A 12,597-nucleotide genomic window follows, 5' to 3' on the forward strand; every position below is an offset into this window, starting at 1 on the left:
CTTACTTGACCTCGCATTTTCAAGCTAAAAGTATAAGCTTTTCAACGTTATTGATATTTTTAAGATGTTACAACTGGTTCAAAAGTTATACAGAGATTCATCAGGGTTAAATATTTTGATTTTTTATCATTATTTTGTTTTAAATAACACGTTTTTTAGTTCTTTTTTAGTCTGCAATAGTTTTTTTTTTTTTGAAAACTCTGGACTCACAAAAAACAATCACGTTGGAACTTTAAAGCTGCGATAATTTTTCACCAAAATATTATACTTTTGTGCTTCTCATATTTTTTTTCTAAGATTGGCAAAAGCACGTGACGGGGAGTATATCTTGGTCTAGTTTATGGTACTTAAAATTTTTTTTTGAGACTGTGTAATTATCGGTAGAATTTTACTTTATTGCACGACATTAACAATAAGTTAGGGATTCGTTCGTAACTATCTACGCAAAGTGATCATGTTCTTACAATAAAGTCTTTGCATGCCTCAGTTTAACAAACAAATATAACGGCGAAGAACTTTTGAAGCTAAACCAATAACACACTCGATAACAAGATCCTTCCAAATATCTGGTTTTAAGATAGTTACAAGCTACGTAACACCTAAAAACTCGAATGGAGAAGTACATCAAACTATACAGTTTTGGGACATGTTGGGGAAGACAGCTAGCTGTAATGTTGCAAAAAGACAGCATGTAGCTCGTTCATGTTATTATTCAGTACTTCTAGCTGTAACCTTCACTTATTGTTAGAGTACTCATAACGCCAACCTATTAAGGAGCTATGTCTTGCACTCATTGATGCCTATTGATGAAGTTGCTGGTTGGCAGGCAGCGTAAAATTTTTCATGCTACAGATAATAGTCATCTTTTCAGATTTACAAGTTCCACTGTATTCTCAATCTCGCTCAATGCAGCTACGTAGCAAACAACATAATGCATCCATATTTACGCGAGAACATTTAGAAAAAATAATACTGCGTGACAATTTCGACTTCGTGCAACCCAACGAAAGTCAGAATTAATCTATACATATTTTCTTCCGTTTCAAATTATATAAGTATCCTATATATAATCCCGTATATAATCGATGACGATTATTATATTAGTATTAAGCAAGAATATAAAGTCAAGTTACATAGATTACTAGTATAAAAAATGTAATCCTTAAACCTTGAATTATTAAATTTATTGGTATACACCCAATAAAAACTCAATAAAACCCAATAAAACCTCAATAAAGCCCTAATAAACCCCCAATAAAACCCAATAAAACCCAATAAAACCAATAAAAATATCAATAAAAACCCAATAAACAGATAGAATCAAACTAGATTATTTATGAAGGGAGTACTCGCTAGTTCGAAGGTATTCGCTTGTTATAATTATTTCTAATTGTAAAATGAGACTTTAAGTCTCTCCTACTTCGAGTCAGCGTCATCCTGCAGCTGCTGAAGCAGGCTGTATAGAGAAGCGAAACAAGTTGCTCACTTCTTTTTAGTAAGCCTAAATGCGAACATAATTTACTGATCTTACCGTTTAATTATTACGTCATATAAGTATATTTATTCAAATTTACGCAGTAGAAAAAAAGTTAAAATTTATTATTTAGAATAAATAATATAGTGCTAAGAAAGTTTACATCGGTGTAACAATTGTCAATATTTATTTTTATTTGCTTTGCCACTACCGCTTCCAGACTTTCAGTCCTAGTAGTCAAAATTCAATGAACTGAATTATTTCTAATCGCATCTATCTGTAAATTGATGAAAAATATTTTTACCGCCAATTATTATTAATAAAAAAATTATTAATATATCATTTCAATCTACAGATGTTCATTTACCGTCTTTTAATATGACAGACGATGGATCGCTATCATCTTTTATGCATAAAATTATTGATCTAGAAGAAACTGATGCAGAAACAGTACATCTATTAATTTTTCTTTTCATGCAGTTTTTGTCAAGACAAGATCAAGTAAGTAGAAAAAATCAGTTCGAATAGTAATTATTTTTTTAAATACATGAAATATTTTCGAAGCATTTCCAATTTTAAAGAATATGAATATGTACATTACAATTGTTAATAAGAGCCTGAAGATAGTTTTTCGAAAATATTATGACTTTATAAATATATTGAGAATTTATTGAGTTAAACGTTTATAAATCCTAATAAACCGACAATTCTTAGATTTATATCAGTACTTTGAACGTAGTTGGTAAAAGCAACATATTTTCCTGTGCTTTTAAGAATGAGATTTATTATTAATCATTTTTATCACTGGAAATTCATTGTTAATCTCATTGATAAACACTGAAATTGTGATAAAATTTAGGTAATATTTTCTATTCTTTGTAATGAAAAAATAATTGAAAAAACGAAAAGGTTAAGCCCGCTGTTGTACGTAGGAATTATTTGAAAGGATGGTTTTGGAAAACATGAACACTCTTATGGCTAAATAGTGTACCAGATGTGTACAGTAATCATATGCGAAGTTAACGTCTGGATAAGGATCGGATAAAGATACACTCGCTCAATCGAACAACGTTTTATTATATATACTGTAACGGGGGAGGTTAACTGAAAAATGAGAAATTTATTTAAGAACAAACTCTCACGATGTAGAGCTAACCGCCGCTGCATTAAACACGTATAATTATACGTGTATTCGCCTTTACGTCAGATAATTTCGCCTAAGTGTCTTCTGTTGAATGGAGATTAAATCACCTTAAGTCACGTGACTTGTAACACTTGATGAATCTTATGTATGGGCGACTTAATACCTAATCCACTTAATCCCCTAGATGTAATCGGATTAAAACTAAGCCTTTTACAAATTGCTTAAGCTACTGAGAAAATTAAATGACGTAATCAGCGAATAAATTTGACTAACTTTAATTAATAAAAAAACTACAGTCTTTATTGGGCCGAAAGACTAACGCTCGGCGAAACGAAGTGCAAAACACAAATCGGCGGTAAACTCGCGTGAACAGCTGAGGTGTAACTGCTTATTCAAATGATCGCGCGCCCCCTCTCTCTCTCTTAATTGTTCGAACTAACGCGCTAGAAGCAGAATCGCGAACGGATCGATTAATTCAATCGACTACCGTTGCAATACATCATGTAACAGTCCTATTTATGAGCTCTTCTCTTATTTTCACTAGATTACTGCAACCCACTAGACTCTTGTATCTAGATATATCAATTAGTATATTAAATGGCGCCACCTCACATATTATATGATTGTAATAGTGCTAGAGTCAAATTTTATAACCATATAAGGAGCGTGACGTCACTCTACTTATAGATATAGATATGATACTTTTTATTGTTCAATTAAAATGCGTTATTAAGAATTATTTCAATGAAACAAATTATTTTTTATATAGATTTGAGGGCATAGATTAAGATTATAATATTTTCAAGTACTTTTAACTATTACACAGTGTTGAATTTTAATGTATGAACTTAATTTGTTTATAACATTGTATGTGTTAATTATTATAATAAATGAACATCTCTCAACTCAAGATAACTATCTAAGAAACATGAGTAAGAATTCGTTTCATTGATAACAACTTAGTTATTACTTAGTTATTACTGTTAGCAAAAGAAGTTAGAAAAAGCCATCGTAGACGAATTAAAACATTTCATACTGATCAATTCAAATTGCAAAACGATTTTAAAACAATTTCGTAAACAGTAAATAATTTCAGTAATAAAGTTTACTAAGTAATAACCTCAGTTATTATGTTTGCTGTCTCAATCTATGACGGGTAAATGAATTTCAACGCGGCCGTACAACAATAAAAGATGAACCTCGTTCAGGACGCCCCGTAGAAGTGAGTACATCCGAAATGGTCAACTAAATCCACGATATGGTGTTGAATGATAGAAGATTAAAATTGCGAGAATTAGTTGAGGCCACAGAGGTATCAAACGGTACAATCATTTCAATTTCGCATGAAAAATTGGGGATGAAAAAAATATCAGCAAGATGGGTGCCGCGTTTGCTCACTGTTGAAAACAAACGAGTCCGCGTGGTCACCTCTGAGGCTCTTTTGCCACTCATACGTCGTAATCCGGAAGACTTCTGGCGTCGACTCGTAACTGTAGACGAAACATGGGTACAACACTACAGTCCTGAAACCAAAGAATATTCGAAACAATGGATTACTGATGGAGAACCAGCCCCAAAGAAGGCAAAGAGAGTAAAGTCAGCTGGCAAGATTATGGCCACGGTTTTCTGGGATGCGTATGATATCGTCCACATCGACTACTTGGAAAAGGGCCATACGACCACTGGACAATATTATGCGTCATTATTAGGTTAGCTGAAAGAAAAAATCAGAGAAAAACGTTCTCACTCGTTTAACAAAAAAAAGTGCCTGTTTCTTCAAGACAATGCTCGAGTTCACACGTGTGCAGTTTCGATGGCAAAAATTAACGATTTAAAGTTCCAATTAATTGACCATCCACCATATTCGCCTGATTTGGCTCCCAGTGACTTTTTCTTATTTCCTAACCTCAAAAAATGGCTTGCCGGATAACGATTCACGTCGAATGAAGAAGTCATCGCCGAAACAAATGTCTATTTTGAGGGTTTTCAGAAATCATATTTTTCTGATGACATAAAAAAACTGGAAGGCCGTTTAATAAAATGTATCGACCTTCAAGAAGATTATGTTGAAAAATAAAAAAAAAATTACATACCCAAAACTTTTTTTTCCTTCTTTTTGTAAAGACTTATTGACCCTCCCCCCCGTATTACATTAGACGTAGACGTACCTAGTACTTCGTCGGGAAATGCGTAAGTATTGCTTTTCGGAAATCAGAAAAATGCGAAAGCTCCCAATGAGTAGCAACACTAAAATCAGATGATACGTTAAAATCAAAAGAATTATTAACCATTTTTGAAGACCCTAGACGAAAAACTAATGGTGAATTATTAAATAATGAAAATAATAATAGGGATAGAACTTATCCTGAAATATTTCTTTTACTATATAATATTCCAGTTAAAGCTTTATTACGTTAAAGATATACTACGGACTGCAGAAACGACTACAGCGATGAAATGCAATTCGCTACGTTAGTAGATAAGCAATGTATGTTCTGGGACACAAAGGAGCCGACAAAGGATGCCGCCAATGTATAAGGAATATGTGCCGCTTCACTAGTAGTAGTAGTAGTAGTAGTAGTAGTAGTTTGCTATGATTTTGCATTGCTATGATTTGTTATGATAAGCTTTGATTTTGGGAACCTTTCAACCACTCTCTGATAACACTACATCTCATGCTGAGAGTCTAAAGCACAATCGATGTTCCTTTTTAAATGAAGATACGTTCTAGCAGCGTGGACTATCCTTTTTCAGGGTCACATTGAATTTTAGGAAACTTTCGACCACTAGTAAGAAGAAAACGGCCGCACTTTTGGGAAAGTGGTGACTGGCTTCTCCATCAAGATAATGCGCCAGAGCATTCATCCAATCTTGTGCAGCAATTTTTGAGCAAACACAATATCGCATTGCTTCGACAACCTCTACACAGTCCCGACATAGCCCCTTGTGACTTTTGGCTGTTTCCAAAACTAAAAAAACCACTCAAAGGACACCGATTCGATGACAAAACAACGGTTGAAAACAATGTGACGAGTGTACTTAAGGCTATTCCTAAAAGTCAGTTCCAGGACTGTTTTGAAAAGTGGAAACATTGATAGAAACATGTTATTCAATCAAGTGAATATTACTTTGAAGAATGCCACCCATCAGATGATAAAGAATAACGCTAGCACGAAAATATAAAGGTAGGCCCGATATTTTCCGGACAGACCTCATAAACGAAGCTTTCTCAATTTTTTAGTAACTGTTCTTTATTTTTTATAAAAAAAAGAAAAAAGAAATGGATAATACCCAAATAATAAGCACAATAAATGCTATGATTATTTTTATGGTTAATGTAAGTATTTTATATATATTCTACTAATTATTTAAGATAGCGTTGTTATAATAAATTTTTATAAATTTTATAATTTTTTAGACTACACCGATCCTGTTGGCAAGTTTGCCGACAAGTATATTTTATTATTTATTGATTTCAACGACTTCTAGTCTTAAGCTTATAACGAATTTAATTCATTCGTTATGTCTCTCTCTTCCCACGCATGCATGTACACAATTTATATACCTATACTATATTTGAATTTACATTATATTATACAGCAGCCTGCAGCAGCCTGCAGCAGCCGACAACGTCGAAGTGTAAGGTAAGAGAGAGAGCCCGGCATGTCTATTAACGAGCCTATAAGCAGGGAGAGTCGCGTTCGCGTGTATGCGTGTATGCGTGTGGTCGCGCTGCCGAAAAGCGCGATGAAAGAGTGAGGACGCCTCCCGCGGTAATTGACTGGCGGACGTAACACGGGCGACACGTGCTTGACCTTGAAAAAGGATTTGCCTTTTCGCGGATTCGGACTTCCGACCCGGCATTGCCTTAGAGTATTCGCGAGTGCGTGCAGTGGTGCGACACCTTGACACGACAGTGTGTTCGTGCAAGGACGTAGTGCGAGGTAGCCCTCATTTCGTCACCACTGCAACCGGCGTCCAGGAACGCTGTTCAGCGAGCGAGCATTTACCGCGCGGAGGGCCTGGCCATTGACGCCTCATTGTAAGTACCGACTCGATTAACTCTCTCTCGCTTGCCTGCTCGCTTCTCTCTCTCTCTACCGATTTACTACTGTACGCTTTCTCCTAAATAATTTATATAAATTATCTTTATCCTTCGTATTCTCTGCGTTTCTTTGACTTTGCGCCCGACTCCCTTTCCCAATCCTTGGCGAATTCTCCGCGCTCGTCACTACTTTTCGCGCTTTCCAGCCACCGCTACCTGCGACGCTCTACGCGGGCCACGAGGCTGCTTGATATTGCGGCTGGTTGAAAGGCTTGGTCACACATGCACCAGCGTACTAGCCTCGTGGCATTAGTAACTGATTAAGCCGAGCTGTCAATCATTTTATCCTCTCGATTATAACGACGAGTTAGCTAAAACCCCGTTATAAACTTTTCAGGAACTGAATATTCTAAGGTGTGAGAGGTTTGATAGCTCGTTATTGACTGATCGCTGATTGACATTTTTGTCTTTTAATTTAGACTCGATCGGTTTTTATATTATAAATGATACCCATTACTATATGGCTTTTATATGTACTCGCACTGTGATGACTTCTCCTCGAAAGTTGAGTAGGTATCTGTCTTGATCAACTATACGAATTTGAAAATGATCAATGCTCCTCACAGCGACTGGAAAGTAAATGACGTGAGAGGGTACTTCTATAATTTGACATCTAGATGGCACTGCTGGGCAAAAGCTTTCAATATCTTCTATCTCGTAGCTACCAGTCGCTAAACTAATAGCTTCTTGACCTTCAATATAAAATTTATTATAACCAACGTCAATGTTTGATATTGAATTAAATGTTAATAGCTCAACTAGACCAAGAAATTATTTTTTGTTTGGTGTCAGTTCGTTCGGTGGAAAATAATGTGTTTCGAGTACGGATCATGTTCTTGCGAGACTCAATGTCAGTGTATTTTCCACGACAGATTTATATCAAATAATAATCCTTCTTTGAATGAATATTTTTTATTAGTCGTCTCTTCTATAGTTTGTTCAAAAGAAATTTAAGACAAAGTAGCAGCAATTGTATGTATTAAAATCTTGATATCTAATATAATTATAGATGATTCTATTAACTTTGAGATAAAGCAACAGATCTATAGGCGGCTGTAGATTACCAAAACTATCAAATTACATAACTTCATCATCTTTCTTTTTATATGGTACCCAATGAGTACCTGGGCCACGTTTATCATCTAAATTTACAATAGCTGTCTCTTGATATCGCGGTCCATCGGCTGGTAGAGCATCACGCATGAAAACACCTCGAAAATTTGCAATTTTTAGTATTTTAGCATATTTTTTTATATCATGATCTGTCAGTGCTCGATTATTTAAAGTTACTTCGAGCTTTTTTTTTTAAACTTTTTCCACTTGAATATGGTTTCAGATGGAGACCATAACCTTTACGATGTGGTTTCAAATAAAGTCCTTTACCAATAGAAATAACTTCTATAGTTTTATTGGGTCTATGAGCTTCTTTTAATTAATTTTGAGCGACCTTAGCACTGTTAACGGCTTTTGCTATTAAAGCAGCTTCTCCAGTTGGAGCTTCAGTGGCACTCAAAGTGGCAAATAATGGAATTAACCCTTTAGCCTATAGCCACGAGTCTGACTCGTGGTAAAGAATTTGTGCCATAAGCGAAAACAACGAGTCTGACTCGTGGTAAACACGGCGCGCGAACGAATTTCTTGCGTATTATAGCTCGCGCAATTGGTAGATATCGTGTAGGCTAAGGGGTTAAAAAAGGAAGAGCTCCACCCGCTTTACTAGGAATTGGTAGAATACGAGGCATATTTATTTTTCTTCTTCCTCCAGCCCTCTTCACAGCTTCCTTAGCGCCTTTTATAGCCGAACGAATGACGAAGAGTGATTTATTACTAGGTACAACACTTCTCAAAGCAGCGTTAATAATTTCTTTTAATGCAATTGATAGATCTTTCATTTATACATGTATCTTTCGTCGCTGTCGTTGTTGACGATTTTTTAATCCCTTGTCTCGTTTCTTTCCTTGTTTTAAAATTTTAACACTCATACCAAGTTTACTTTTAACTTTCATTATGTTGGCTACAGCAAATGCAGCAACATTCTCAACAAAACTACTATCTTTCGCTTGCACTCTATCCCAGGCCTGTTTAGCTAGAATTTTGTCGGCATTGTTTCTTGCCTCAATGTTCTCTCGATTCTGAGAATAAACAATATCGCGATCTTTACAAGCAGCGTCTAGCGGATTTTTTTCCAGGATCACAACGAGCAAGTTGTTTTTTCAATTTAGTTTCCGGTCTGCAATACTGATAACCAGGCAAATAAGCTTTTAATGTTAAGTTATTAATGATCTTATTCGCTAAGCCAGCATCAGCAGTCTTTGTTTTATGACAAATGGTCATACTTCATCAGAAGAGAAATGTGACGGTCAGCCGTAACTTAGTTTTTTTTACATTAATTTAATTATTAAAAATGACGAATGGAGTGGGAACCTTCCTGATTTCCCACGATGAAAACGCATTCGAAATAAAGTGTTTATATAAACTTTAATAGTGACCCGAGCCTTCGTATTCGGCCTTACAATCGACGCTCTATCCTGCTTTGTCCCACGCGCATGTGTTGACAGAAGCCTACGATCATCGTGTATACATCGTGAAGCGTTATCATGCCGATGAGAGAAGAGGGCCATGAGATCGCGTCTGCGTCCTATTCACATCATAACTAATGAATTTTTCCCTTTCCAATTGAATTAGGCATTAGAAATTATGAAATAATATTTTTGAACTTGAATATTTTGATTTCAACAATATCAAAAAACTAATTTTGGCCTCTCAAAACCTTTTATCGAGTTTTCGCTCCGGAGCTTAGTTTCAGCAGAAAATAGAAAAAATAAAAAAATATGTTAATTTTAATGTATTCACTGTTATTTAGCGAACTTTTATTATAAGAAATTAATCTACGAATGTATGCAACATGGCGTGCGAGATAACAAGCATCGCTCTATTTTTATTATATTTTATTATTAGATAATTATTGATAACTGTATTTTGCGGCGAATTTAATTATAATATTGATTGTTAATATAAGTAGTGTATAAGTTATGTATTGGTCGATTATGGTTGTTCCAACTTCAATTAATTAATAATTACGAAATTTTTAATTAATCTTGGCTCTGAATGATACTTAAAGAGCCATCTTACGAGCTAAGGCCTGTACCCTTGCGTCCGCGCACCCGATTTTCTCCACGCCCCCGCTCCAATCAGGGCCCGAAAATCCAACGAGGAAAATCAGAAGAAACAAACGGACCAATTAACACATCATTGCCTGCTCTACTCCTCCCAAAACCGAGAGGTTAAGAAAGGGACTCATCACCCAAATACCCACCTAATATAAAAAGGGCTGCACAAGACCCAGAGAGGAAGTTCGAGTCCTAAAGGTTATTAGAGAAAGTTCAAGTTATTAGAGAAGTGCTAGAAAAGTAGTTGGAGTTGCAGTTGCAGTTGTTCCCGTAGTTGTTAATTATAGTGGAGTGAGTACCAGGAAGTGTCTAACAAGAAGTGACTTCCAGTGAGGGAGTGCTGGAGGAAGCATCAGAGAAGAAAATTTTGAAGAAGTCAGCCAAAATTCAATTAAGAAGTCACCCTACTACATCCAAAAGAGAGAGAAAGATGTCAAAGAGCAGAGAGAGCGCAGCCTTAATAATAAGTAATTAAATAAAATAAAAGTAAGTAAAACCTTATATCTGGCTATCCTTTTCTTTCTTTAAGCAATCCGTTTTTTAGAAATTCATTAAGCGTGAGTTTGGTGAACTTTCATTAAAGACCCTTAAGAACACATTAAGCGTGAGACTGGTGTGTTCGTAATAACATTTGGTTATTACATACCACGCTAGCATACAGTTTTCTCCACGCAATAATATTGCTCGTCCCGGCTTATGTGTTATATGATAGCCAAATCAGAGCAACCCTGAGTTTACGTTTACTCCAAGCGTACCTGAGAGTGACCCCGACGTCACACAAAATCTTAATGGAACTATAAAATATATAAACAGTCTTTTTATAGTTAGTAGTCTCATTCGTCGTTCGATCGTTGACTAGAAAACAATATGGACTTCAAAGAGCAACCAGTTCAAGTCATAAATTTTGATAGTGTGATTGAGACTGAAAAACGAGAAAAAAGACATGGTGAACTAGTACCTGACAGTATACGAGGAGTTTCCTGTGGTCCTAGTATCTGTGGGGAAACTAACTGTACGCTAACACTAATCACATATCCTAATGGACTTAGATTCGAAAACGTTTATGTTTTTTCAAAGTCCCTCAATCAACCAAAGTATACATTTTTAAAATATTTATTGGAACCGATTGATCGTATACAGTATCATGCATTCAGCGAGCATAAGACAGTTGTTTTACCAGATAAAACTCATCCAAATTCCATCATGATTTTTGATGACATAGCCAATGAAAAGCAGGATAACGTGAGAGCATTCTCTGTATAGGAAGACATAAAAAAGTAGATAGTTTTTATCTCTGTCAACGCTCGCATACCAAAGCATCTCATTCGAGATAATGTGAATTTACTAGTTTTGTTTCGACAAGATGATGGAAATATTAAACATATTTACAACGATCATGTTAACTCAGATATGACTTTTGAGAAGTTCAAAGCAATTTGTTCAAAATGTTGTAGAGACGATAATCATGGATTTATAGTTATTGATAGAGATAGACAATCAATTATGGACGGTATAGAAAAGGTTTTGATTTTTTTGCTATAAATATAGCGAATTGAACGAATGAAGATTATTTAACTTTAGAAATTACAAGCTTTAACATGGCTAATTTTGAAAAAGAACAGAAGGTGCTAGAGCAATTATCTGAGGCTCGTGATACCATCAGACATAAGATTCAAGTAATAAAACGTGACAAAGCTGATTTAGAAAATACATTGAATGAAACTTTTAAACCTATGATTGATCCATTGAAGAAACTTGTAGAGGTAGCTATTGATAAAACTAACGCTAATACTGAACAGCAAACGAACAAGGAGAAGAAAATTACGTTCGATAAAGTTTTCAAGTCAAAAACAACAGCTGACACTGCTTATGAATCTCGATATTTCAATAGTACTGTTAATGACTTAAATTCTACATTATATCCGCTTGATTCTACATTTGAATCCGCTATATCTATTGCTGCTGCTGATGATGATGATGATGATGATGATTATGATGATGCAGATGAAGACGAATTTAATAAGACTAGTGAATCATTACTTGATACAGCTGCAATAAATTTAGACAAAGTTAGTTCAAATATAACTACAAAACAACAAAAACAGCTATTGGATGATTCGATTGTAGGAAACTATATTCAACTATTGCATGAACCTCAACAGAAAAGTAATTTAGACAAGGCATTTGGTGTTCGCTTGCACGAAAATACATATGTCATAGGCAATTCTCCAATTTCTTTCCAAAACGATAATGTGACTGTGAATGATAAAGCATTCAGCAAGACACCTGGTTTAATGAAACTTCTCTTTCGTAAAGAACCTAATTCTAAATTAATCAGTTCATTGGATATTGAAAATTATATAAAAGTTTTTGAAATCACTAAGGCTCATCGTAAGAGATACGAAACAAATGGAGAATATCGCAATAAGCATGTAAATAAATTCAAAAATTATATTGGTCCAAATTTATCTTTGAACGGTAGTGCTAACAAGCGAAAATTGACTATTGATGGAAGAGGTCTTTTTCCTAACTATAACATAGCAAGAAAAGGAACATTATTTGATTATGTATATTGGGATGATCCAAACGAGCTCGTTGATCGATTGAGTTTGCTTATCGCCGAACAAACCGCTGGTAATTCTAGTCATGTTAATGAAATTCATTCAATTATTGAAGAATTACGTGAATCTGGCTATATATATTA

General features: G+C 35.1%; 1 protein-coding gene across 1 annotated transcript in view; it reads left to right on the plus strand.

Moving 5' to 3' along the window:
• The window catches only part of LOC131667616 (protein unc-79 homolog), a gene marked incomplete at its 3' end in the record, with an annotated part of 3,688,809 nt that overhangs the window by 2,343,993 nt on the left and 1,332,219 nt on the right, over window positions 1–12,597 (plus strand). The window contains exon 24 of the mRNA XM_058941149.1: window positions 1,830–1,975. Within this exon, the coding sequence (XP_058797132.1) occupies window positions 1,830–1,975 (146 nt within the window). The remainder of the gene's footprint in view (window positions 1–1,829; window positions 1,976–12,597) is intronic.

The sequence above is a fragment of the Phymastichus coffea genome, unplaced genomic scaffold (assembly GCF_024137745.1).
Source record: "Phymastichus coffea isolate CEN01 unplaced genomic scaffold, Cenicafe_Pcof_1.1 PCOF00005, whole genome shotgun sequence".
NCBI classification, from domain to species: domain Eukaryota; kingdom Metazoa; phylum Arthropoda; class Insecta; order Hymenoptera; family Eulophidae; genus Phymastichus; species Phymastichus coffea.